This window comes from Pleuronectes platessa, chromosome 15, assembly GCF_947347685.1.
Source record: "Pleuronectes platessa chromosome 15, fPlePla1.1, whole genome shotgun sequence".
In the NCBI taxonomy this organism is placed as follows: Eukaryota; Metazoa; Chordata; class Actinopteri; order Pleuronectiformes; family Pleuronectidae; genus Pleuronectes; species Pleuronectes platessa.
Window position 1 is genome coordinate 4,599,969 of NC_070640.1, and position 27,411 is coordinate 4,627,379.

A 27,411-nucleotide genomic window follows, 5' to 3' on the forward strand; every position below is an offset into this window, starting at 1 on the left:
ACTCCTTGTTACCACTGACACTCCATGTTCCGACTGCTACTCCATGTTACCACTGCTACTCCTTGTTACCTCTGCTACTCCATGTTACCACTGATACTCCATGTTATCACTGCTACTCCATGTTACCCCTGCTACTCCATGTTCCCACTGCTACTCCATGTTATTACTGCTACTCCATGTTCCCACTGCTACTCCTTGTTACCACTGCTACTCCATGTTACCACTGCTACTCCATGTTATTACTGCTACTCCATGTTCCGACTGCTACTCCATGTTACCACTGCTACACCATGTTCCCACTGCTACTCCATGTTCCCACTGCCTTTCCATGTTCCGACTGCTACTCCATGTTCCCACTGCTACTCCATGTTACCACTGCTACTCCTTGTTACCACTGACACTCCATGTTCCGACTGCTACTCCATGTTCCCACTGCTACTCCTTGTTACCACTGACACTCCATGTTCCGACTGCTACTCCATGTTACCACTGCTACTCCATGTTACCACTGCTACTCCATGTTCCCACTGCTACTCCTTGTTACCACTGACACTCCATGTTCCGACTGCTACTCCATGTTACCACTGCTACTCCATGTTACCACTGCTACTCCATGTTACCACTGATACTCCATGTTATCACTGCTACTCCATGTTACCACTGCTACTCCATGTTCCCACTGCTACTCCATGTTCCCACTGCTACTCCTTGTTCCGACTGCTACTCCATGTTACCACTGCTACTCCATGTTACCCCTGCTACTCCATGTTATTACTGCTACTCCATGTTACCACTGCTACTCCTTGTTACCACTGCTACTCCATGTCATGGGGTTTATCAGACATGTGGTGAAACTGAGCCAAAAAATCCCACATTTCCCGCTTGTAATTTACATTAAGAGACAGATGTGACCATTTCTTCTCCAGTTGGCAGCTCATCCTCGTAGCAAATTAGAAATGACACGAACACACATTAACCTCTAGCTGCGGAGCCGCTCAGCAGTCGCCAGTGAAGAGCTGCAGTCGTACTGCATAGCTGCAAAGTGCTTGTAATAAATTTGAAGCGGGGTTTTCTAAAGCAGGTCACGCAGCTTGCTGAGTATTAAAAAAAAGAGGAAAACAGACCGCAAATCAGTCGACAGAAGTAAATTGTGAATGCAGTGAAGCCGCCTCACCTGAGCAGTGTTGGTGAAGACTCCATCTGACACGGACACATTGAGTTGGTACGAGAGTTTCATGCCTTGTCTCCTCTTGTTAGACAGACGGAGCACTCCTGTATCTGCCTCCATCACAAAAGTCATCCTCTCGTTGCCGGAGACAACGCTGTACCTGCAGGAGAATTCACAGAAATGAGCACAGTGATGATTATTGTACTCACAAGCTGCTGGAAATCAAAGTATTCTTGAGAAGTGCCGAGAATAGAATTTTAATTTGGGTTGCTGCTTGAAAAGGTGTAAATACTCTAATGTTCACCTTCCTCACACTGTCCTGCTGCTCCTCTTGGCTTCGTTAGGGAACGTGCCAAACTTACCATTAGTCTACATTATGCAAATGTAGAGCATTATCACATGTGCCATCCCAAAGATGCAGAATTATTGATCGGACGACTAACAAGGTCTTCCTATGAGTTTCTGTGTTTTCTGTGGTGGAGAGGAGCTTCCTGTACCACAGACTTTGTGTTTTTTTAACTTGGTAGAACTATTGCATCCACAAAAAACAACACATACAACACACTAGAGGAAAGAAACTAAAAACACATACCACGTCTACTCTAAGAAAGAAGACAAAGAAGGTTTTCTGAACAATCTTTAAATTGACCTTTGTTTCAAAGGAAACCACGAAACAAAGGTCAACGTCAACATTCATGGTACAAAATGTTACTTCAGAGCCAAGAAAACTTTCCAGAGTTTCAGTCTTGTGTTACCTCAGCCTTTGAGCATCGCAGATGTCGGCGTCTGAAGCCTGAACACAAGTCACAAAGTGTCCGCGTGGAGCGAGCTCGCTGACGAAGGCCTCGTACGTCGTTTGGCTGAAGTTGGGTGGATTGTCGTTGGTGTCGGTGACTGTCACAGTTACGCTAACGTCGCTGCTGAGGGCCGGGTCCCCGCTGTCCGTCGCCTTCACGATGAAGTTGTAGCGCTGGACGAACTCGTAGTCGAGCAGGCGTGCCGTGAATATCAGGCCGCTGCTGCTGTCGATGAGGAAGTAGTCGCTGCTGTTGTAGATGTCAGATACGATCTGGTAACTCACAGCAGCGTTCTTCTCCGAGTCCTGATCCTGAGCAAACACCTACAGCAAGAGAACCATTTAACTTTTCAGCGCATTATGAATTATTCAAGATAAGGTCTGATTTGTTTGCCCTGATAGACGCTATAAGGCTGCGGAGGCCTATCGAAAAAGGAGATAAAGTTCTGGGTCTTACTGAGACTTTGTCACGACATAGTCACATCGCAACCAGATCAAAATAATAGTTCAACATCCAACAACAAAAAGAATGAAGAAGTGTTAGGGTCATTAAAATGGAAAAAAAATATTTTGAGATTTCAATAATGAAGTTGAAATATTACGAGAAAAAAGTAATAACTTTAGGCTACATATCATATTAGAGGCGCACTATTAGCAGAGTCTTTGTTAAAATGAGAAATGTGGAGCATCTTGTGACTCTTATTAAACATTTCCTCATGAATGTTTTTCTTATTGCTTTATTGTATTTATTATGATGATATTTCTCATTAAATCATGACTTTATTCTTGCAATGTTATGACTTTCTTCTCAACTACGACATATTCACATACGATTATTACTTTATTCTCACACGATTTTCGAAATCTCTGAATATTTTCTTCATATGGTCTAAATACACCATCCCAATACTACGTTGTATAAAAATACTATCTACTTCTACATTGTAAGTGGGAGGATAAACTTTGTTGTTGATCCCAAGTGTTTTGAGCTGCATTGACAAAATAAAAATTACATAGTTTGACCAATGAAGTGAACTACATCACAGTTTCAAGCCCAGGTGTATTGTAAGCTACAGCACATACTAATATGGTCCATTATTCTTAAATTGATTTCTTGAATGTGAGTACAATCAAATAAGGCCAATAACCTGTCTGACTACAGATATTATTACAAAAAAAAACTATAAATTCAAAAAAGCAGTGTCTTAGAATTGTCTTAGGGCAACAACAGCCCTGGTCTATTATCTGCTAAAGGTCGAGTGCTTCCACTGGGAAATTTCTAGGGAAATATGGCACTATCTGCTCATACATAAATGATTTGGAATCTAATATTCATCCACAGTGCTGCCGAAGGGAAGTGCAAGTGTAAACAATCATTCAGCGAGAGTACACACACTGTACAGACACAACACACACACACACACACCTGTAACACTGTGGTTCCAATCATGGAGTTCTCAGGAAGCACAGTGGAGTAGGAGTTGTTCAGGAACAGCGGCGGGTTATCGTTGACGTCCAGCACGACGATGTCCACGTCCACCTCAGACTTGGCCCCGGTCAGAGTGTCTGTAGCCTTCACCGTTATGCGGAAATACTGCGTGGTCTCGTAGTCCAACGGGTAAACCACGCCGATGACGCCCGTGTCGAAGCCGATGTCGAACTGGAGCGAGGGGTCTCTGTCCGTGATGCTGAAGATGACGTTCTGGCCTTCGGGGCTGGTGGCGTTGATGCACAGGACGGAGGTGGAGACGGCCACATCCTCTCGGACGGTGACGCCATAGAAGGGCTTGTCAAACACTGGCATAGCTTTATTTACCACGGTCACGGGCAGCTCCACCTCACTGGCCAGAGGAGGGAGGCCGCCGTCAGTGGCCACGAGGACCAGCTTGTACTCTGCGTTGGATAAATCCACCTCAAAGGCTCTTTTCAAGCTCAGCTCCCCTGTCACTGGATTCACCTGCACACAATGTGGCAGCAGTGGGTTGTACCATGAAGAGACAACCCATGGACTTCCAAACATCCTTCAGGACAGATGTCACTCTCACCTGAAAGTTCCCGTGCTGCTCCTTCAGGCTGTAAGTCACTTCTCTGTTCCGGCCGAGATCTTGGTCAATGGCCGACGCCTTGAAGATAGCCAAACCTGGCTCTGCTTCCACCTGCACAGCTGCGTAGTACGGGAGGTTCACAAACTCTGGAGCGTTGTCGTTCACATCCTCCACCTGCAGAAAGGACAACAACACATGTATGGGGTGATGTAAACAAAATTTCAAAAATAATTTAGGGAATTGAGGGCTTAAAGAATCGTGATGGATCACAGTAACTATAGGATTACCACCCTGTGTTTGTATGCCTCCATCAACAAATTATGTTTCTGTCTACAAAACTAAAAAAGGCCACCGTGACCTTGACCGTTGACCAACCAAATCTAATCAGTTAATCCATGATTCCAAATGAACGTTTTTACCAAATTTGATAGGATTTCGGGAAGAAGTTCATGATAAATTGTGTTCACAAGGAAAAATAATCTATTTTGTTGGGTCACAGCGACCTTGATCACTGACCTAAGAGCACAATTTTCCTCTAGGTGTTCTTGAAAAATCATGTTCACAAGAATAATATGGACATATGGACAGACCACATGAACACATAATGTCACTGGGTGTTGACAGAGAAGAGAAATAATAAAAACAAAGCATCGAGCAAAAACTTATAACCCAACTGGAATCTAGAGAAGTTCAGATCCCAACATGGATAAAAAAAAAAAACATAGAATTTAAAACTGTATGAGTTTGCTCACAAAGCAAAATAAACATAGTTTGTAGAAGACACGACACAGTGTGCAACAAGAAAACACAATCAGCAAAGCTTCCATGCAAGTGGGAAATAAGACCCTCATGCACGCACACACACACACACACACACACACACACACACACACACTTCCACACACAAGTTTCCACTCCCACCTGCACTCGTACAGTCACCCTGGCCACTCTCAGTATCTCGTCCTCTCTGTTGACCTCCACCACCAGCTTGTAACTCTCCCTCTCCTCCCGGTCAAACCGCACGCCGGTGGTGAGCACCACTCCGCAGGTCGGCCGGATGATGAAGCGCCCGCCGGGGTTCAGCAGAGTGTACTTGAGCGGCTCGTTGAGGCGCTGGCCGACCGTGTTGACCACAGTCACCACCGTGACATTGGCCACGTTCTCTGCGATGGAGGCGGAGTAGAGCGGTTGTGTGAAGAGGAGGCCGCTGTCCATCGCTTCTCTGACGACCACAGTCAGAGACGCCGTGCTGGAGAAACGTCCGTCCCATACCTGGAAACGGACAGGTACAATAAGGCTGAGATTGCCTGAGAGAATGATAATCAATTTGTTACATATCTACTGTATATAAAACTCGATAACACAGGGAGAACATTCAAACTCCACACGGAAAGACCCCGACCAAATTTGGAGCATACCCCTGACTCGCAATCAGCTCCGATGGGGAAACGTCTCTACACATATACAGAACAGCTGACTCAGGGCAGACTTATCCCTAGTGTGAGATGCTGGAGGTTTGAAAAAAATGCTGCGTGCGTTGCTGTTTTCTTGTCTCCACCCTGAAGCCTGTAGAGCTGCAGACCAGCCCTCACACTGAGGTGTCCTACATCAAGACACTGAATAACCAGAGGCTCTGTTCTACAGCTGACCCCCTGCTCCCACCTCCCTGGGGGAATAATTACTATCCAGGCCAAGTGCATACTGATTATCAAAGCCAGAGACATAAATTCTAATCACGTGAGCACCCTGTCCCCTGGATCAATCACTCTACCTTCACATTAAAGCGGTAACGATCCTTATTGAGGTTGGGATTGATGACAGTCACCACTCCAGTGTTGCGCTGCACCGTGAAGTGCTCCACGTTGTTGTCCACCAGAGAGTAAACCAGCACGGGGGTGACTGACTTGTCCGAGGTCGTGTCAGGGTCAAAGGCCTCGACCCTGAGCACCTCGACTCCCATGTAGGTCGGCAGGAGGAGGACTGTCTCGTACGTGTCCTGGGAAAACCTCGGAGGCGAGTCGTTGATGTTGATCACCTGAGAAGCGGGAGAAAGAGAGATTCTGTTAGTTTTTTACGTCATACAGGAGGAATTAACGTGGTGTATGAGGCAGTGATCTACCTTTATAACCACGTCTGCTGGGCTGTCAGCCGTCTGAGGAGGCTGACCACCGTCTCTGACATGAACCCGGAAGACGAACTCAGAGAATGTCTCATAATCCAGGCTGGCGATTGTCCTAAAATGTAAGAAATATTCAGTTACTCAGGAATCATGAGTTATATCAAGTTATGAGCAGGTGAGTCAGAGAAAATCAACGTCACTGACCGAATAGATCCCGTCCCAGAATCCACGCTGAAAAAGGTGCGAGCGGTGTCGTCTATGATCTGGAACGCCAGCAGGGCGTTGTGGTTCCGGTCCCTGTCGGTCGCCCGGATGACCAGAGGGTTCCCATCCTCTCCCAGCACCACACTGTTGACTGGAGCAGCCTCACTGATTTCACCCACATACCTGATGTAACAGAGGGAAACTCTATGTGTAAAAATCTACTCCAGACGATAATAACTGTCAGTTATCAATGTGACATGTCAGCAGGAAACCTCTCCCTCCTTTCCACTCTGTAAATTAGCTGATCCACTGATACCTGATTTGCTGGAAGACAGGCGGGTTGTCGTTGACGTCGCCCACCTGGACGATGACAGAGGTGCCGGCCTCCACTCCAGCCATGCTCAGAGCCTGCACCGCCAGGAAGTAGGAGGTTGTTTGCTGCCAAAACAAAGATGAGGAAAAGTTGTTGTGCTTTATAATTGTTGCAAGTGAAAGTTATTATTCGAGGAGGTTATGTTTCCCCTCCTGTGTATTTGGGAGTTTGTCAGCAAGATAACACAAAAACAACTGCACACATTTCCGAGGGTGTCAGGGAAGAATCCATTATAGATTGGTGCAGATCAGGATCAGGGGGCGGATGCAGAATGGATTTTCATTCTCTCTGGCATCGCAAAATAAACAGTTTTTCAACCTTTTCACTAAAATACCAGAGAATAATTTATGGATCTAGATGAAAAAAATATGGCATTTTAAGGGGACTGATTTCTATGAGTGTGTGAAATGTGGTGCCGCCTGTTTGAATCTGAGGGGAACGTTGCAGAGGTATGTGTTCTCCTGAGTGCCACTCTGGTTTGTACATGTTTTAGGTGAAAAGTGAAAAACAACCTGTGCCTGAAACCAAAATTCAAATGAGTCTTTCTTCAAATGCAAGTGCATCACTGCTTTTCTATTTCAGGGACTTTAAATATCATACAGCAACTGTGCAAAATTGTGATAATATTCAAAGAAAAGCTGCAGAGATTGTTTTTCACGTCTGTTCACTTCAAAAACTCACACATCATTAGCCCAAACTTTTTCCTGAATATCTACAACGAGTGCTTGCAGGTGGATGTTGAACTGAAGATCATTCACATACCTCAAAGTCAAGTGGTTTGCGTGTGCTGATGACACCGGTGTGTTGGTTAATGAAGAAGCAGCTCTCCTCGTTCCCCCTGCTGATGTCATAGATGAGAGCCGAGCGGCTGAGGGCGCTGACGGTCGTCACGTACGTCCCGACGGTGCTGTTCTCCATTATCTGTAAATACAAAAGTCTAATTTTAGGCTGAGTTAAAGTCCACTGGTGATCCTGTATTAACCTATTAAATATCGGAGATCGTCCCCCGATACACCCGACTTCTCAGCTCTGTCTTTACCTCAGCCTGGTACTCCTTCTGAGAAAAGGTAGGTTTGGAAAAGTCGGAGAGAATCATGGAGATGCGGACGGAAGCTGTGGCCATGAGCGGAGGAAAGCCGCTGTCCGTGACCCGAACAGTGAGCGTGTAGAAGCCCACGAAGGTCAGATCCAGGTCCCTGGTGATGAAGATGAGCCCCGTGGTGTTATCGATGCCAAACACGCCGGCGGAGTTACCTGGAGGAAGAGTAAAGTTTAAACACTCAATTACTGGTTAATATATCAAATTGAATCTTAATCCCCTGTTTGTGAAACTGACAAAAAAGAGAAGAAAAGAGAGAAATACAACTTTCAGATGGCATCACACCTGCTTCTATGGTGTACGTCAGCTTCCCGTTAATCCCGTTGTCTTTGTCTAAGGCCGTCACGTGCAGCACAGACGTTCCAACGGGAGACGACTCGTAGGCCAGAGCGTCGTACACGGTGCTGGTGAAGTACGGGATGTTATCGTTGGAGTCCTCCACCGCCACCAGGATACGAGCCAGGTCTCGGTTAAATGGAAATTCCTGATCCTTGACCTGCAGCAGCATCAGGGAAAATGAGAGAGGAATACGGATGGTGTTGCAGGAGGCTATAAATGAAGGAAACCAGCTAAAATGAAGTTTGGCAGGTGGAGTTGCCAAGAGGTGCATTACTTGGACGACGCCACGGGGACAACACACACACATTAACAAACACACTCATGAGTTGTTGTGCGTCCTCTCACCATGATAGTGAGGATGTGCTGCGTTCTGGCCTCGTAGTCCAGCCTGTCCGCCGTGTAGACCACTCCGGTGCCGGGGTTGACCCTGAACAGCCTCATGCTGGCGGGGTCCACGCTGCCGTAGATGGTGAAGCTCAAACGGGCGCGCTCGTCCACATCTGTCGCCCGAACACGCAGCAGCTCCATGTCAACCGGCACGTCCTCCGAGACGCTGACATCGTAGGTCGCCTGCGAGAAGACCGGAGGGTTGTCGTTGCTGTCTTGTATCCGGATGAACACCTGAGTGACGAGGAGAGAAAGGGGGGGGTGGGTACAAAGATAGTCGGTGGAGTTGGGGCAGAGAAGAATTGGCGCCATGTATTTCCCTGGCGGATAAGAGCGCTGGTGTAGAGGCAGCTGATAATGCTTTATATAGTTGTGTGGAAGTATTGTCATCCTTCGTTTTTTCATTTTCAAAAGAAGAGATACCTTTAAAACTGTTATCACTATCCCTTCACACCGAGGCAAGCCAATATTTATGTCGCTTCTCGGAGCCGTATGGTGTGTTGTCAAAGAGGGATGTGGGCAAGTTTTGGGATTTACACAAACACTTGACCTTTTCCTTGCCCGGGCTAATCCCATTAATCCAGTGATATCGAGGATTCCCCTCACAAGGCAGGCCCAGTGGGGCAGCCCAGGCAGCGGGAGCACGGGAAATGTCAAAGGCAAGAGTATATTTCATAGTCAGCAAGAGATAATTTGGGGAAAAAGGGAGTGTGGGTGTCGGAGGGAGGAAGGATGAGAGTAAACAGCTCCTCTCAGAAGAGGTAACAATAATTTAATTTGATGTGGGTCTGGAGTGTGTAAATGGCAGTGCCAGAGCGTAACAAATCAAAGAGTGTGAGTACCTGCGCTGTTGCAAAGTTGGTTCCATCCGTCACCTGAATGGTCATGTTGTAGACAGCCTGCGCCTCTGCATCCAGGGGCTTGGCCACAACTAGAGTGCCCACACCGACCTGAAGGTCATACTGCATGTCAAAGCTCCCTGGAATCACACACACACAGATCACACAGGGGTTCAGCCGCTTGGTATTCACTCTGTGTGCTAAACTCAGGTGCTCTAACTTATTACTGTGTAATTGTCTTGGCCAGGTTCCTGTGTCTGGAGCCGGAGGGTCTGTGAAATACCGTAAAAATGAAGCAAAAAAAAATTCCAGTGCAATGCAGCGGCGAGCCCACTTGGCAGCCTGAGCGCTTCTAACAGCCACACAAACATCTGTCTTATCACTGCAAAACACAACCCATCTCAGAGATCAGAAAACCTGCAGCCGGGTCTGTACCACCGGCGGTGAGTGTACAGTTTAGAGGCTTAATGTTTGATTAGAGCGAGGGCGAGGGTTGACGAGCGTTAGGTATTCAGCACCAGCCTCCGTCTCACTTCAGCTTCTCCCTCTCTCGAGATATCCGGGAGCCGGCGCTGTCCTCAGCATATGAATACTGATTGGGCATTTTTCACGGGAGCACTGATGTGTGTTGAGTTGGAGCAAACCACGGGGATTTGTGCTTTTTGTTGTTGTTGTGTAGGTTGGTCAGTATTACACTACGGGGGAGCTGTCTCACAGCATTAAGAAAAACAGATATTTCTGTCTGCAGCGTCGAAATAAAACATTTGTCGTGTTTCTTCTCTGTCTGATGATATTTCACAGGTTGTTAGCGTGTTATTGGAACAGTAGCATCTGTTTAACATCGGACCAGGTGCTGGATGTTTATGTGTTTCCGCAGAAGAAACTGAGTAGGTTAGTTAATAAATAAAAACAATAATGACGCAATTAAACCTTTTCATTAGAAAAATGATTTATATTCAATATCACACTCTTTCAATATTTGTCTTAATTAAAGATAACAACCTTGATTGCTGTCAGCACTAATGTGACAGGCGTGACTAATAAGTTGAAAGTGCCCCGTGGAATTTATAATCATTAGTGGTGTTTACAGCCATTCATTTTTATATAGAATTGTTATTGTTATATCACATATTCTATCAGCTATATTCTATAACTATACAACACAACAATTCCAAAAAAAAATATATAGATATTTTCTAGTACTGCAGTACTTTGGACACAGGCCTAGTATTCTTTACTTTATCCTGTCAAATGTGGTATAACAGATTTTTTGGGCTAATGTGAGCTTGAGTGAAAACCTGATGACTTTGTCCCTCATTTGTATCTTTGAATAATTGTTTCAGGGATAAAATGTTTTCACTCTTTTAGCTCCATTATTGGTCTCCACCCACCCCTGAGAAAAATATCTGTCCCTTTAAACGCTAAATGATTTAATATGCTCAGCAGCTGGTCACTAACTTTAAACTCTAAACTTTTAACTAGTAGCATGAACCTGCACTGGAAAAAGATAACAAATTAGCACTGTTAGTGTGAAGTTGTATGAGAAGCCTTTTTTAAACCTAGATCAATATGTTCTGCCTTTGGCCAAACAAGGCCCCAGTGCCACACGCTGCATTTCAAGTGTTTGCTGACTTCCTCCAGACCTGAGGCGTCCGAGGAAGAGGTGTGGCGAAACTTAAGCTTTGACCGAACCTGTGTCGAGTGAGCAGTTCCTTCCACAGGCGTTCTGTGGAATGTAGAACATTTCTCTGGCTAGACGTCCACCTAGGAGAGAGGGTGGGAGGGATAAAGTTAGAAACAGAGATTATTAATATTTTAAGAATTGGAGGATATTCTCCTGATCAAAGTCTGCATCTTTTACAGTTTAAATACGGCCGCTCTGCAATGTCGACAGATTTCACAGTCATGAGTGTTATTAAGTAATGTAAGCAGACCGTTCATCAGAATAATTCAGCACAGGAGAGGAAATGTGACTCAGTCGTGAATGATAATTTGAGTCCAGCTCCAGAAGTTTGAGAGAAAAAATATCCTCATCGCTCCGTTTGCACTTTAAGCACAAGAAAATTAAATATTAAAAAGCTTTTCCTGTACAATTACACCACAGGCGTCACACATTAGCATTTTCTGTATCTTTTAAAGAACCTCTAAGTGAGGGATCTGGGTCTCTGCAAATGTTGTTTTTTTTTGGTAAGAAAAACTACCGAATAGCAAAAGCAGTAATTATCTATTGTATTCACGGATTATTCTCTCACAGGCTCTAACGGCACGGAGCTGCTCAGCAGCAGCAGAAGTCGTTCTTTCATTGTCATAAGTTTGCTTCTGAATAAACAAACCCTCAAGAGCAACATAACTTTTTTTTTAACAGACTTTGCCCTTTACCTGTTTTCAATTAATCTCCACTACATAATATGCCGGTGGCATTTTGATTTTAACAAGCTAATTTAGATTGTGAGGTTAATGAGAGGTAAAAGAAATGAACAGAAATACGTGCGTGTTGTGGGAAAGTTGTTGAGGACTGGGAGGAAGGCTGCTCTCTGAATCAGGCTGTTTTTAACGTGATCAACATTTTAAAGGAAACTTATTTTGTTTTTGCTGTTTTTCTTTCCTTTAGTTTGTTATATAGATTTCCGTTTTATGTAAATCTCCTGCAAAATATGTGTCCTTTAAAAAATTGTAAGTATAGAGTGTTGGTTCTGCCTCATGAAGGTCCAACAAAAACAGCCAATCAACATCTGTACAAAACTATGACGCTGAAACTGTGCAGATGGTTAAATTAATTCAATTCAAAACACTTCATTCATGTCTCGAGAGGCAATTCAGGATTTAAGTGGTTCTGTCTGAATCTGACTCACAAGTCTGATGGTTCCAGGGATAAAAACAGAGTTACTCTTTTTTAAATGTCAATTCAAAAAGGTTTATACCAGCTTTAAGTGTAATTCAAATATAATTTTGTTTATATTTTACATTAAAGTACAATAATCATAATTTCTATGAATAAATGCATTTGAATTAACGTTGAAATCACAGGAACCGTCTCTGGCCTGTTTGGTCCGGCACGTTAATTTGTCTTACCCACGATATTGAACCAGACAGGCGTGCTCGACTGGCTGACAGCGACGACGCCCACCGGCTGAGCCACGGCAGCCGACTCCGAAATCGAGAAGTTGTAGTACCTCTGGGTGAACACCAGGGGCAGGGGCGAGGGGACGGGTTTGCGTATCCATTCCACGTGGAGTTTGACAGTCGACCATAACGGAGAATCCCCACTGTCCTCCGCTTTTATCTGAGGGAGGGAAACAAATATTAGAAGTCATTGGTGAAGGAAGTAAATTCAGAATGGATTCACCTCGAGGATTCATCTGGGGTGAGTCTGTATATTTATTCCAAGCAGGCAAACGTCAAGACTATTAGAATTCAAGCCTCCCTGTCAAAACAATAATGACAAAATCTATACTCATCTCCTCTATAACTGACACCATCCCCCTCCATTTACATACAACTGCACCTCATCCATGAATTATATTTAACATTAACCTCGACAGTTGATCTCAGCACTTACACAGGGCGGCCGCCCCTGTCTGACTTCAAATTGCTCACTTTCACACATCGAATCGAAAACGTCATAAATCAAAGACAAATCTTAGAAGGGAATCGTAAAGTGTCGTGTTCACTGACGAGTCGAATGTTTTAGTATCTCCGCCCCAGAAGGTAATGTTTTCTTATCTGTTAAGTTAGCAGCAACAACTTTTGAGCGGATTGACATAAAACTTGGAGGAAGGATGAATTGTGGGTCAGAAAAGAAACCTTTAAAGTTTGTGGTGGCTCCAGATCAGGGGGCGGAGCCAGGATGGATTTGTTCAGCTTTGCAAGATTTTGTGTTTTTCAACATTTTCCTTGACTTCTGAAAGAATAATTAATGAATCTTGATGATAAGAAATCAGACATATTTAGTCTAAAAAGGCATAGAGGTTATGATGACTGATCTACTGAGCGGCCACATGGCTTCTACAGTGCTGCCATACTAGCCAGTAGCCACTCAGATTTACCTTTAGCCTCATAGACCCTCAAGTTGAGCATGTATCGTCGATCAAGAGGCCAAAACCCTCGATGACTCCAAGGTGCACAACTGAGGTTATGTCCCTCACATCCGCTGGTGGCTGCTAACACCTGCTAACATCTCCTGGTAGTTGGAAAGTTAAATTGTGCGAAAGACCTTCGAACGTGAAAGAGATGTTCACCATCTTGTCCTATATTCTAAAATAGGGGACTTAGGGATTAGATGATTTCCAGGGCAGGCGACACGTAAGTGCCAATTTCAGGCAAGAGTATCCGAAGTGCACTGTGTTACCTGATGTGTATAAATGTCAGCTGTGCCATCCCCCTCTGCATTTTTGAGTTCACTGACCATGGAAATTACTGCGAGTATACAACCTCAAACATCTGGATCCGTGCCAAGGTGTTTAGTCCACTTTGCACTTGCTTGACGCCGAGCACTATTTACTGATGGCTTCTCCCTGAAGGCTTCGAATTATGTTGTAACAAGAAACAGGATTTGGAAAAGCAGGACTTGTGGTGAGCGGGGACCGTCCCTGAAAGAGGCCTCAGTCTTAGAAGCGTCTCTAGTGAGGTTAACTTAAATGTCTCATTTTGCCAAATCTTAGCTTAATGACTCCACAGAGGCCCCTTAACTGCTGCCCTTTCGTTTCAAAATAGATCTAAAACTATTGAAGATGCATATGAACTGTTGATTCCTGACTGAATCCACATAACCTCAGCTACACAATGTTGGTTGTTTCAGGTTTGGGGCCTTTTTTGTGGCAAAACATTCAGAAGTTTTTGTGTAAACTGGCTTAATAGGCCATTCATGACCATATTTCAAACATGAGACTCACGGTGAGGATATCGTAGCTTCCGGCCATCACCACCTTCTTTGACGACACCATCGCTGTCCTGGGGTCGATTCCGAACCTCTCGTCCTCGTTACCGTCCACGATGCTGTACGTGATGTTGCCATTTGGTCCCAAGTCGCGGTCGTAGGCAAAGACGCGGTACACCGGCTCACCGCGCTTGTTGCGGTCTCGCTCTGGCAAGCTGATGCGGTAGGTGACCTCCGGGAAGGTGGGCGGGTTGTCGTTCTGGTCCTCGATGTGAACGATGACCCACACGGTGGACTGGCGGGTGGTCACGGGTCCGTCTATCACCGTTACCTGAGCAAATGTGGGAACATTTGAGTCCCCTGAGCGAGTTCTGATGGGTGTTCATTTGCGAGGGCGTGTGTTTATTAACATCTCCCACTGTATGAATGTCACTGTGGAGCGCAGGAGGCCGCTAGGGGCCGAGCTCACCAGAAATCTCTTTGTATTATTGATCCCCTGGAGGCAGAGGCAGAGGTCTGATCACTGATCAATTGGATTAGATCAGGGCGAACACCGCTGCTGCCAGCTCGGCCGCTCTCTAGACTAGTAATTACAGACAGGCGCTGTGGTATGCAGTGCATGCACAGGCAATCCAGCCTGACATCTCAGGACCAGACAGGAGACAACAAACACTCCTGCCCCCAATTTTAAACTCTTCTTAGCTGTGAATGTTCGACGTATATACGAAGTGATAGATGTGAGCGACTTTCTTTAACGTCTGCTGCCTTCATTTTCTCGCGTGTTGTCATAAGCTGGGCTCTTATTAAATCCTGGAGTTCAACAAAGCAGACTTATAGAGCCTGGACAAGTCCGCTGGCAATACAGCAACATAACCGCGGGTTATTTCATTCCATTTTGTCGAGGGGGGCAAAGTGCTCGTAGATTCCACCGACTTCAATAAGTTGAAGGACAAGTCCGGGAAAGTGGAAGTTTGCCTGTGTCTCTAAAGTCGGGAGTCTGTGATTATCAAGTTCATCTGCATGCAGAGCAACAGGAGCAAGTGAAATGGTAATCACGGAGCTATCTGTATGCCCAGTGTCTGCGCTTATCAAACGCCGGGCAGAGCAACTCCTCTCCTCCCCTGTTCTCATCCTGACTTGAGAAGATAACCAGTGATGAATGATTACATTTAGAAAAAATCCTCAAAACCTGGGGCCCAAAAGTGCAGCCATTCATCACAGTTTATGGAGCCTTGAGGGCCTGCCAGGGTTGTCCTCCGCCGTGTCTCTGTTAATAGTGAGCTGTGGCAGGTGGCGGGGCCAGATAAATAATAATACTATAAAGCAATGAGCGCTGTAAGAGGGTTTTACTGTACCTCTAAAAAGTGCTCCGCCTGTTGTTCTCTGTCCAGCTTCCTCGCCGTCGTCGTGATGAGCCCTAAAAGTCACAGAAGAGAAACTTTCGATCACACAGACAAGACACATGGTGGACGAGGAGCTGCTGCTACTTTTACTGTCAGGATTCCCGACATCATAAAACATATTAAAGTTTACAAACAGTGTAAAGTTTTACGAGGCCAAAATAACTTCTAATCAGAGTGAAGAATGAGCGGCCGTGCACGTGTGAATCCCCACATGCACACGGATGATATATTGCTCTTTGTTACCACAGCCTGCAGCTCTGGCAGAGGCGATGGCATTTGGCGCATGCTCACGTGGCTGTGGGTCACTCGGTTGGCCAGCGTGCCACCGGGACAGAGGGAAAGGAGCAGGGCTATTGATAACAATTTGATCGAGCCACATTATTCCGCCGAGCAGACTGCCGGCTGCATGAGAAATCACAGCCTCCGAGAAGACGGCTCCATTTTCCAAAAGAGCAAAGACGCCACCTCTTGCTCCCCCGACGCAGATTGTGTTGATCGATAATTTCAAGGTTTCTCCGGTAAAAAACTTTAAACAAATCAAAAAGAACCTCTCCAGACCTTATCAGAGGGAAAAGGGAAACGCAGACATTGATCCAGCGGCTTATTCAGCCCTTTACGTGTTAGTTTTACAACACACATATATTTGTTTTCCTAGAGAAACGAATGTCCTTGAATAGTATTCATGAGGCAAAACACAGAGAAACGTCTCAGCTGTGATTCAAGTATTTCATCCTGGGTCGTAAATAAAAAGCTGCAGTGATACAAGGACTGAGATGTTATTATTTAGTTTTTCTTATTGAGAAAAATGCAAAGAATCAAAGACACAGGCTCAAATTCAAACATATATGAACTCTGATGTGTTTTCTGTGAGTGTTTCTATGCAGAATAACCCTGAATGTGCACGAACGTGTTTGTCAAAGCCTAATGAAGCATTGCAGCAAAGCAGGATTAGTGTGGAGGCTCCAAATATCTGTGCGGCCCACACTCAACGGAGAGGCGTGCTCTCTCTCCCGCTCGCTGCCATGCTCGCACATATCGCAGTGTCACCTTGAGCTTGCTATGCAGGCTAACTTCAATTAAGCAAATTAGGAGCAAATCCAGAGCGACGGCCACAAGCTAAAGGAGAGAGAGAGAGAGAGAGAGAGAGAGCAAGAGAGAGAGAGGTTGGAGAGGGTGGAGAGGGTGGAGGTGGGGCTTGTTCAGCGGAGCGCAACGTGAGTAACAGCTCTGATAAAAATCAATGATCTACAGCTCGCAGCAACTCCGCAGCCGGACAATCCTCCATTTTAATTGGACGTCAGGAAAAAAAAGTTTAAATATGCCCACCCACAACTTCCCATGCATATGAAATTCCATGTAATGGTCCAGTGGCCTGTTTCCAGTCTTTAGCCTCCCTCTTTGGGAGATAGTGTCAGTAATTTAAACTGGGCCTCGTTCTTCACACGATGAAAAGCTCTCGTGCGTTTTCTAACTGGAGTGAGATTAAAAACACCAGGTTTAGGTTTTCTAATCATTTTCAGATTCCTGCTCGTTGCCGCTCGAGCGCATCGACTCAAACATCCGCAGCCGAGTTCTGTTTATGTTCTGGTGCAGCAGAATCAATGCGATCAAAGGGAGGGTGCTAAAAGGTCACGCAGCCACCGTGATGCCACGACAGACGCACAAGAAGCGCTCCACATAACACAACACCCCGTGTCAACACTCATCGTTTTCACTCCGCCCGATGGAGGTCGGCGGCGCTCACACACCCGCAGACTGAGCAGGCGGCGCCGGGAAGCTGTCACATTCAAACATGTCCCACTCGTTCAGAGGTTCCTGCCTCGATGCAGGGGGGGGGTTACCTCCAACGCTTCAAACTGACACTTCCACGGTGAACTTCAAATGTTTGTACCATTACAGATGTGGATTTGAACTTGACGCCGCTTTTTCCGTTCGGGTCATAATGTCGCAGGCAGCTGCTTCATGAAAGCAAATCAATCGGCCGGGGATTTGTTTATTCATCTGTCCAATGAACTCGGTTTGGTGCATGGAAAGTTTCTGACTGGGGAAGCAGCGAAGAGTGATTCATATTGAATTCATCTCTCTAACCCGCCCATGTCTCATTACCTAACTAATAGACCTGCACCGCCGATTCCATTACTCTCAGATTTACAGCAATGATTGTATTCAGATTTACTGCAGGACAGAAAACCCATGAAATAAAAGAAATCTCCCACACTTTCCTTGTTATTTACTGGTCTTCAATGAGAAGGGTGGAAGCCGTTTTTGAAGCGCGGCCTCTGAGGGGGACGATTGCATGAAATATTCAAAACCAATTGCACAGTTTTATGGCGACAGGTCATTTATCACGGCATCAACGAGATAGTCACCAACACGAGTTCCCCCTGTACGGAGTTATGATTCACACATAGTCTGGGTTTCTGAGACAGGCAGCGGGGCTCAGATGGCTAACAACCCTCCCTGGGGCACACACACACACACACAGAAACACACACACACACAGATGTGCATGTTGCTCTTCACACAGAGATGTATGAACACATGTGGCTACACAATCTCCTGTGAGTTTCCTGCTGTGTGAGGCAGCACCATCTTGATCATCACGGCAGCAGCTCTGTCCTCTGCAGCCAATTAATCATTTGATTAAACAGCCACAAACTCTCGTTCTCAATCTGTCTACCGCACACACTCACACGCACACACACACACATACACTCACACACACACGTCCACACACACACACTCAGCTGTTAGATGTGTATTCTAATCAGCTGTAGAACAAATCAACTCCATATCATTTTTGCGACTCCATTAAGGAGTTTCACATCTGACAGATGCAGCGACACAATAAGTCTTCATTACAGCTAAGATGAACAAGGCCCCGCATCATGTTTTATTCTCATAGACTCTAATGGAAGCAGTGATGTGGTGGAAAATTATATTATTATTATAGAAACATGAACAAGAATAGCGGCTGATGTTGTTTTTTTACATTTTTGTTGATATTTCAGGTCATAATTCTTGGATCTTGATAAAAATATAATCAGGCCTATCCAGGGGAGTGTGTGGAATGTGGTCCAAATATAAATTAGGATGGAGCAGAGGTTACACAAGGGACTGTCGGACCTTGGCGTAGGGAAGTTGCTATTCTACTTTACGATTCTTTTCAGGTAAAGCAAAGTCTCTCTGGTTGCCCTTTGCGATGTCTTTCCACAGCTTCCTCGTCCACATTCTCAATAATGCAGCAACTGAAACTAAAAACCAAGGTTTGCTCAGAATCTTTTGGATACACAGTGTTTCCGAGTAAACCGAGTTTGACATTTAAAGAGACTTTGGTATTAAGCATTTCTGACAAACGTTTTTACAACATCCTTCCATGTCTGAGACAGAGCACATGTCACTGAGGACCAGTTCGTCCTTATTAGAATAAATATTAGTCTGCTTCCCCCTGCTTGAGTTGAGTCTGCTTCTCTGCATCATGTCAGTGTTACACATCTACCATTCTACAAGCACTTATTCATCGAGGGACGAGAGACGTAACAAGCCACTTTCATTCGCAGACAGAGCGAACATGCAACAGCCCAACATGAGGGAATCACTTCCTGCAGAACTGAATATTACAAGCGGGCCACAGGTTTGTTTTATCATCACTTCGATGTGTCTTTGCATCAGGATCCTGGTCCCTGTAAGAGCTGAGATGTACATACTGGAGCCTTCTGTTGAACTGACACACTCTCAACTTTATCTGGGGCAGAGAAAGCAAAGAGTTCTCGGAGAATTTCTGTTTGTTTTTTTTTCAAACCCGATTTGAATAGAACATTTCACCTCTTCAATAATTCTTCAATGGAAGCTGTCATCAGAAAGCACAGCCCCCCCCCCCCCGCGCCCTGCCCTCCCCCCGACACGTCACACTTGGCAGCACAAAGCAGAGCAAATCTCACTTTAATAATGTTTGTATTCTGTGCCGATAGAGTCATAATCTGTCGCATTTTTTTAAAAGGGGACGTTTTGTCAATTAATCGTAATTACTTGGTAAATGTGATCATTAAACAACACTCTTTATTTTACCCCTGGCGCTGGAAGGGATCCTGTCTCTTACACGGGGTCTAAGGGTTTGTGAGGTTTGAAATGACGCTTGGGTTTGACTTTGTGAAATGACATTCAGCTCACAGGCTGTAAAACATGAGGGAAAAAAAGTGTATTAAATGAAATGTGCAAATGTCTAAAAATAGATTTTGATGGTTCATTAAATCTACCGATGTACACTGTCGGGGTCTTATATTATTCTGAGCATGTATAAACAAAGTATCACCATGAACAGATTATCTGATTACACAAAACAAGCAATATGTTTGTGAACATAATCTCTGAGTTCTGATTAAAAACTGAAAACTGTGAAAAGCTCCCACAGTAGAAGATTAAATTAAAAATCTGATAAGTTTACACATTAAAGTCTGTTAGCGGATCTTAAATCAAGTTCTATAAATGACTGTGATACAGGTTGATGAATTTGCAATGGTTGGTTCTGAAAACTACAAATTGGAAAATCGAATAAAAAGGGTTGTGACCTTTATAGACCAGGTGACCTGCTCCTCATCTCAGGGACTAAACACCTGAAAGTCAAAACCAAGCTCTTTGTCACATTGTTTATATTTGATCAGTTTAGTTTTAGTCTCACATTATAAAATAGGACCTTAGACAGGTGTTTGTCAAACCTGCGTCATGTCGTCATCACCAGTGTGGGCTGCGTCTACAGATACTTGAAAACCGATTGGTTGTTTTCACAAATGTTTTCAAATAAAATGCATTAAAAAGTAGTCGTTCCTTTGTTAATTTTGTTTCGTGCTTGTCATTCGGACATTATATCCTCGGAGGTAAGTCAGTAATCCTGCAATTCTTCTTGTATCGTTTTAGGCTGTCTCAACTTCCTGTGATTGGTCCGAAAGTCCAAACTATCAAACAAAGTTTTTTCACACTGCAAACGAATAGAATCATGTTTTTGTTTGATCCGAATCGTTATTGTGTTTTCGATACTAAGTCTGATCACATCTTTACCGCCCACTTCAACTAGACTGAGACAGAAGTACTGTATATATGTTAATGAGAAAGATAGTGTTGCCGTCCATTAAGGTTTAATTCACAGAAACACACTGGTTTTAGTTTTTTTAGCAGGTACACATTAAATCAAAAACTTTCAGGCTTTAACTTCTCACGCAGTATTTCTCCACGTGCAGGCTCACAAAAGGTAAAATAGGACCAGAGGCTGTCAGATCCTCATTTTCACAGGTTCACCCTCTTCCCGGCTCCATCTCGATCCCACATGTAGCGCAGGGGGGATTTTTGAAGTTGGCAGGAGCTTCTGAATAAAAACCTCGTTCCAAATCCCAGCTAATACTCCTGGAATCTCCTGCCAGCATGTTTTTCTTTTTCATTTCATATCACTACAGGTCACAAAATGGATAAAAACACCCTAGTTGGCCTTTCCTATAGCTAATGGGATGGAAAACTGCTCTGACTAATGTAAACTCCTTCACGATTAGAAGATATTCACCCACATGGGGGCTTATTAAAAAAAAAAAATTGAATGCACTAATTTCCCAGAAAGAGCTTAAACCCCTGAATAAGAAATATTTGATTGCGATGAAGTTTGTGTGCACGGCTCGTCAGCGTCCTACATGTTCATCAGTGTAGGCACAGAAGTCTCTTTAATTTGTTGTGTGGGAATCAAAGGCTTTTATTAAGTGAATGAATGAAGTGGGAGGGACATGATGAAAGAGAATTTATGCGATTTCAGAGACAAACACATAAATACTATCGGCTTGTGTAGTAACATGTTGTTCAAAAGGATGAGATAATAAGTACTACTCGTCTGTTTTGTGAGTCCTACCTGTTTTGGGGTTGATAGAGAAGAAGTTCTGCGGGTTGCCGGCAGTGATGCGATAACTCAGGCGACTCGGCGTGGCGGTGAGGTCGGGATCCTGCGCCTGGATGCGGATGACGGACACGTCCTTTGGAGAGTTCTCCATCACGACCGGGTGGTAGATGGGATCCGAGGTGAGGGGAGCGTTGTCATTGACGTCTTCTACCTGAGAAAGGAGGATGGGGCGGGGGGGGGGAGAAAAGAGGAGACACAAAGAGGAGAAAGGGAGAGAGAGGGAAGGGTTGGCTGAGGTACAGGATTTGGCAGAGCCGCGTGCATCCATCTTATCTGTCCTCCGTGTCTGAGATGGATCTGAATTGGCAACGGTTTGCGTTGATAAATCAGCATGTAGAGCGTTGTTTTGTTTTCTCTGCTGATTTTAATATCCCAAACAACTGAGGAAATGCAGCACGCACCGGGTTCAGGGTTGATTTGCCATCAGTCAGAAAATGGAAATGTATTAAACAGAAAAATGTCATAGATGTCACACTTTAAATGCACTGCAAATTAATTTCCCTTCTCTCGGCACAGATCTAGAATATTTATGGCAAACAGGGCGTTGATGGAGCGTTTGCTGGGAGGCACGCCGAGCCAAGGCGCTTCAGCCGGTGAATGAGGAGCACCTGGGCCTGATTAATCTCCCTATTTCCGTCTGTGATGAAGAGGCTGCGAGTAGAGCACCCGATCACACCACCGCACCTGAATGTCCCGGAGCCAGGAAAGGCTGTTTGTGTTTTTTATACGCCGCTGAACTCTTCCCCAAAGGGGGAGCGGAGCTGCAGCAGTGATGTGTGCGTGTCTGAGTGTTTGAACAGTGGATTACTGGAGTGCTGAGTAGAACCGGGGCCAGAGCAGAGACTGTAACTCTCTTATTGCAAACCACACAGCGACCAGCATGAAAGAAACATGACAATAGTCTGAGATACAAGTGTGACTACTGCTACGACCCAAAACTACTAACCAACCAATAGGAATGCAGCGTTATCAGTGGAGCCGAACTCAGATAAACAAAATAGATGGTAAAACCCGTGATTCTTGCTTGGCTTTATTGTTTACAACTACAGATGAGTGACACGAGGTAATGACGTTGTATTGTTGTGTAATTATATCCGTTGTAGTCAGCGATTCATCAATGTTTCCATCATCACACCGTTCACATACATCAAACTTGACTTTATTGGATCCCTGTCACAGAGGAACTTGCAATACACTTCAGTCTGTAGGTGTCATTAGAGAGTAATGATGGCCACCCGGAAAACTTTATCAATGACAGATAGAGACTGTAGCACTAATCTGTCAGCAGCAGCATTTAAAGGAGACACATTCTGCTCATATTTAGGTTCATATTGTTGCTCGTTGCTGCAGCTCCTCTTTTCAGCCTCTGTCTGAAACGCCTGGTTCGAGCTCCTGTCTCTTTAAGCCCCACCTCCTGATAAAGGAAATGTTGTTATTGGAGGATGGAGGAAATCTCTCTCACTGCTTCTGCTCTCGCGTTACCTTTATTAGGTGGCGTGCCAGACTAGCGTTAAGTGTGTGAAGCAAAATGGGGCCATCGTGATGTCACATGACACCTTATATATAACAGCCTAGAGGAAAAATGTGCACACATTATATAACTTAGCCACAACATATTTCACTTTAATCCTATAATCGCTCATTATCGCTTTGCAGAAGGTTTTACGGATAAAAAAAACGTAATAACAAACTAGAGGGATCAAAAACTGAAAAAGCGTCATGTCTCCTTTAATAAATTCATAATTTTGGGAGTATAAAGATGTAAGAAGTTGCATGTTTGAAATCTGCATCGTATAAGGAGCAGGATAAATATGCAGTAAAATCAAAACTTTGTGGAGAAAATAAAGGATCTTTTCAAGTATTTAATAATCATCCCCCTGTAGCCTGAAATAAAAGCTCTGCTCTTTGCAGCGTGTGAAGCCCAAGAAGCTGCAGATCAAATCTTTTAGTGTGGTTCAATCCACAAAGTCCAATTAGTAGATTCCAACTATTTTCTGTCAAACTACCACTTCTTCATTTTGGGCTGGTTGCCGACTAATCTGGGACAAATTCAGAATCCAACCGTTGGTGGTTAACAGAGTTATAAATATAACATCTATTATAACACTGTTGTAAATATCATAATATATTAAACGTCTACCTCTGTGACTTATCGAGGCTCCGCTGATGAATCTCAATCAGAAGCATCTCCACACTGACCCCTGTCTTACACGGCAAACGGCTCCTTTGCATTTCAAGTTCACACGTATCTCTCTGTCAGATCTCTGTCAACTCAGAAGAGGTTTTTCTCCGTACAGGACCTCTTCTGCATGCCAAGTACAATGTGCATACTGGCAGCAGAGTGTGTGTACCTGGATGAAGACTTCTATGGAAGCTGACAGGGGTGTGACCCCCTTGTCCGTGGCGAAGACCGTCAGCCAATAGGAGTCTTTGATTTCACAGTCCAGGATACCGGCGGTGTAAATCACGCCTGTTGAAGCAGAGAGGAAAGATTAATGTGGTCGTTATTTCAGAATCTGATCTTTTACCCGTGTGTGTGTGTGTGTGTGTGTGGGAGGGGGGGTGTGGGGGGGAGGGTGGTGTGAAAGGGTTTCATCTCTAGAATAGAAAGCTTAGGACATCTCATCGTGGAAAGTCTTAGAAGTTTTCTGGAGGCAAGGACAGAAGTCGGGAGTAAACTTTGTGTCCCGGCTTCACTGACATTCACAGGCATTAGCTGTCGTCACCTTCAATGTTTCAGCTCCTCTACAGCTAATCACAGCTGACCAAGCTGCTCCCACTGCTATTTGGTTAGTGCCAAACGTACCCTGAACTGCCCTACACCAACACAGACACACACAGACACCGACACACACGCACACACTCACACACACACTGAGTGGCGTGCGTTTAGTGGCTTTAAGGAAGATAAGTAGCCGACAGCTTTGGTGACCTCTTGAGGGACAAAGACATTGTTCACAGTGGCTGACACATGGGCGCCTCTTGTCTTTAAGATCATTCAAGCAGGACTGTGTAAACACTAGGAAAACAACACACACACACAAACACACACGCACAGACACAGACACACTCATATGTCAGTTCACATTCTGAATATTAGCCTCACAGTTGGCGTGTCGTGTCCATACACTGTCAAGAGCACCGAAGCACAACGGAGCAAGGTCGGCAACGTCGTTTTTTATTAACAAAAATCTAATTCAGGATGAAAAGACCAGATTAATATCGAGTAAACAGCTGCATCATCTCTAGCAACAGAAAATAAGTGGGATAAATGGAGTGAGCTGATCGGAAGCGAGCAGTCGATTTCCACCCAGCGAGTGCAAACTCTCATTCAGTCTTCCTTGCAGTTCACGGAACCAGCTCTTCCCACCAATGTATGAATCTGCGACTTCAACGGAGGAGAGGAAACTCATTACGAGCGTAGATAGATGTGCACCGACGCTTCCGGAGCGAACGCATCTGTGCTCGAGTACACAAACAATTAACTTTGAACCCAATGCTACACAGAGCTGAACGTGAGCGACTGATTATTTACTTTGGCTCTTATATGTTCGTTTAAACCTTAAAAGTTCAATCCCACTTTTTAAAAATCAAAGACTGATTGATGCTGAGTGAGATCACTGTCTTCAATGTGCAGCTTTGTGCTTTTGCTTAAGCTGTGATAGGATTACCATTAGAATACGTATGAGAGCCGGCGGTATTTCATTTGAGTAATATTTGATGTTGGATGAGGGGTCTTATGGTTGCAGATGAACCTATTGTCACACATTATCCATACTAATGAACATTACACATGTCAGGATTTCCTCTATAATAGTAAAGGCTCGGAGAAAAAGAGAAAAAAAGAATAATGAAACTCTAAGTAATGCCAAGGAAATAATGGAAACTAATGCTAAACAGCAATTAATTTGCAGATCAATTATGATATGCATTTGAGTGCACGTGTAAGGGGCTGCTCCACAATGTGTGAGTCGCTTGCTAGGCAGCTTTTGACGTCCTCTAACATTTAAAACACTATAATTCAAACTTGAAAAAAGCGAGCATCAAACAAGACGCATACACAGAAAACACATTTTATAAAATCCTGGGATTCTCAATGCAGGGTTATAACAAGACCATACTGGCAAATTCCTTAGTTTGACCAAAACAAATGGATGATGGACTCCAGGGAGGCAGAGAGGGTGAGGACAGCTCAGCCCCGTCTTCAGGCCCCTGGGGGGAAACAGACGTTACTCCGTGCCTAACCTCGGCCGTCCCTTCATTAAAAAGATCATAAAATATATTGTTCAGGGGAAATCCTCCAATCTGAGACTTTAGGGTAAAGTACTCGACTCTGAATAGATTTTTTTTTTAAGGAGAAAGATTGATCTTTTCATGCATGTATGAATCCCTCTGTGTTGTTGGGAGAAATTAACCCGATTCGCTGTCACGCAGCAGACGTCTGCTCCTCCACAACTTCCACTTAGCCAGAAGCCCCACATGCTCAAGCGATGGTCCTACACGCATACAGATCAGTGGCGAGAGGCGAGAGGTGTGACCGTCTGGCCATTTCCCACACTTAACGCCGTCTTGCTCCGACTGCCTCATGCTGCATGGCGAAGGTGTTGCCTTATCACCAGGCAGCGTGTGTATATGTCAGATTATGAGTAAGTAGCCTCCCGAGGGCGTGCACGGAGCATAGCAAGAGTGTTTGCAACAGAAAAGAACACATCCCTGCTCTGTCGTCCTTGACCATGTCCTTTTCAAAGCACATCTCATCTCCGTCAGATAAGTCGACACAGAGAGACGAGGAAACCAGAGCTGGCTGTTTTCAAAAGCTCTTTGAACTTTAAGACCGACAGGCACCATTCAGTGAATTCAATATAAATCTGACTCGACAGCACACATTCTCAACACAAATAACACACTTCAAAGACACGGGGGAAAAATGGAGTGGTCACGGCATATTTTATAATCTAGAAGTTTGCAGTACGCTTAGGTTTACGTTTATCTGTCGTGTCTATTTAACTCCGTTCTTTTTTAGGTTCCCGCCGCCTCATTAAAGCCACCAAATAATCAATCATGTGATTGATGGGAAAACACTCTCTGCATCTTTGTAGCCTGCTAATTTCTTTTAGCAAATCAGGAATAGATTACTTTTAAATGTGTGTTGCTGTGTAACTTAAAGAATGCTCCATCCCGAGTGTGACAAATCCTGGAGGTTACAAACCCGCTAATCGAGGAGCAGGGGCTACAGACAGCTGCTCAATGAGAAATTGCAGGGCTTGCTTTACCCCCCCCCCCCCACCCCCCCTCACCAATGACAAGAATACCAATCTGTGTTCAAAGTGCGGGAGTTCTGAGGGTTTGAGCCGGCAGAGATCCTCGTTCTTTTTTGAGAGATAGCCCTGTACTCTCCACCCACACGGGACTGAGTCGTCTTAAACATCTTAATATCAAATGTGGGAAAGGGGGGGGGGGGGGGGGGGGGGTTAACAAATGTCAGATATGACCCGATGCATGATAGAGCCAAATTACAAACTACGGGGGAGGCAGAGGCATAAGTTCCCTCTCGTGCAGCTCTCTCTCGTTCTCTCTGTCCCTTTTCTCCATCTGTTCCACTCTCTCTTCACATATATTTTTCTTGGCACTAAAAGCCACGGATTGACAAGCAGCGAGAACAAAGCGACTGAACAGGGGGGCCAGATGCATGGTGGGAGGACAGCGGTGCGGCTCCGTCCATGCCTGACAACACTTACTTCTACACTGCACAAAGAAATTTAACTCTTGGAGAGAGGAATACTTGGCATGGGCTTTGAGTATTTCTCAAAACACCAAAAGGGCACTGG

At 44.8% G+C, this 27,411-nt stretch overlaps 1 protein-coding gene across 1 annotated transcript in view; it reads right to left on the minus strand.

Moving 5' to 3' along the window:
- LOC128457020 (protocadherin Fat 3) overlaps window positions 1-27,411 on the minus strand; it is a 67,185-nt gene that overhangs the window by 33,482 nt on the left and 6,292 nt on the right. The window contains exons 4-23 of the mRNA XM_053441502.1: window positions 23,935-24,053; window positions 21,536-21,734; window positions 15,601-15,662; window positions 14,262-14,576; window positions 12,442-12,652; window positions 11,062-11,133; window positions 9,373-9,509; window positions 8,489-8,764; window positions 8,090-8,300; window positions 7,745-7,959; window positions 7,468-7,626; window positions 6,649-6,770; window positions 6,333-6,515; window positions 6,129-6,243; window positions 5,781-6,044; window positions 4,931-5,281; window positions 4,010-4,183; window positions 3,391-3,921; window positions 1,924-2,288; window positions 1,175-1,328 (exon numbers count right to left, since the gene is read on the minus strand). Of these exons, the coding sequence (XP_053297477.1) occupies window positions 1,175-1,328; window positions 1,924-2,288; window positions 3,391-3,921; window positions 4,010-4,183; window positions 4,931-5,281; window positions 5,781-6,044; window positions 6,129-6,243; window positions 6,333-6,515; window positions 6,649-6,770; window positions 7,468-7,626; window positions 7,745-7,959; window positions 8,090-8,300; window positions 8,489-8,764; window positions 9,373-9,509; window positions 11,062-11,133; window positions 12,442-12,652; window positions 14,262-14,576; window positions 15,601-15,662; window positions 21,536-21,734; window positions 23,935-24,053 (4,235 nt within the window). The remainder of the gene's footprint in view (window positions 1-1,174; window positions 1,329-1,923; window positions 2,289-3,390; window positions 3,922-4,009; window positions 4,184-4,930; window positions 5,282-5,780; window positions 6,045-6,128; window positions 6,244-6,332; window positions 6,516-6,648; window positions 6,771-7,467; window positions 7,627-7,744; window positions 7,960-8,089; window positions 8,301-8,488; window positions 8,765-9,372; window positions 9,510-11,061; window positions 11,134-12,441; window positions 12,653-14,261; window positions 14,577-15,600; window positions 15,663-21,535; window positions 21,735-23,934; window positions 24,054-27,411) is intronic.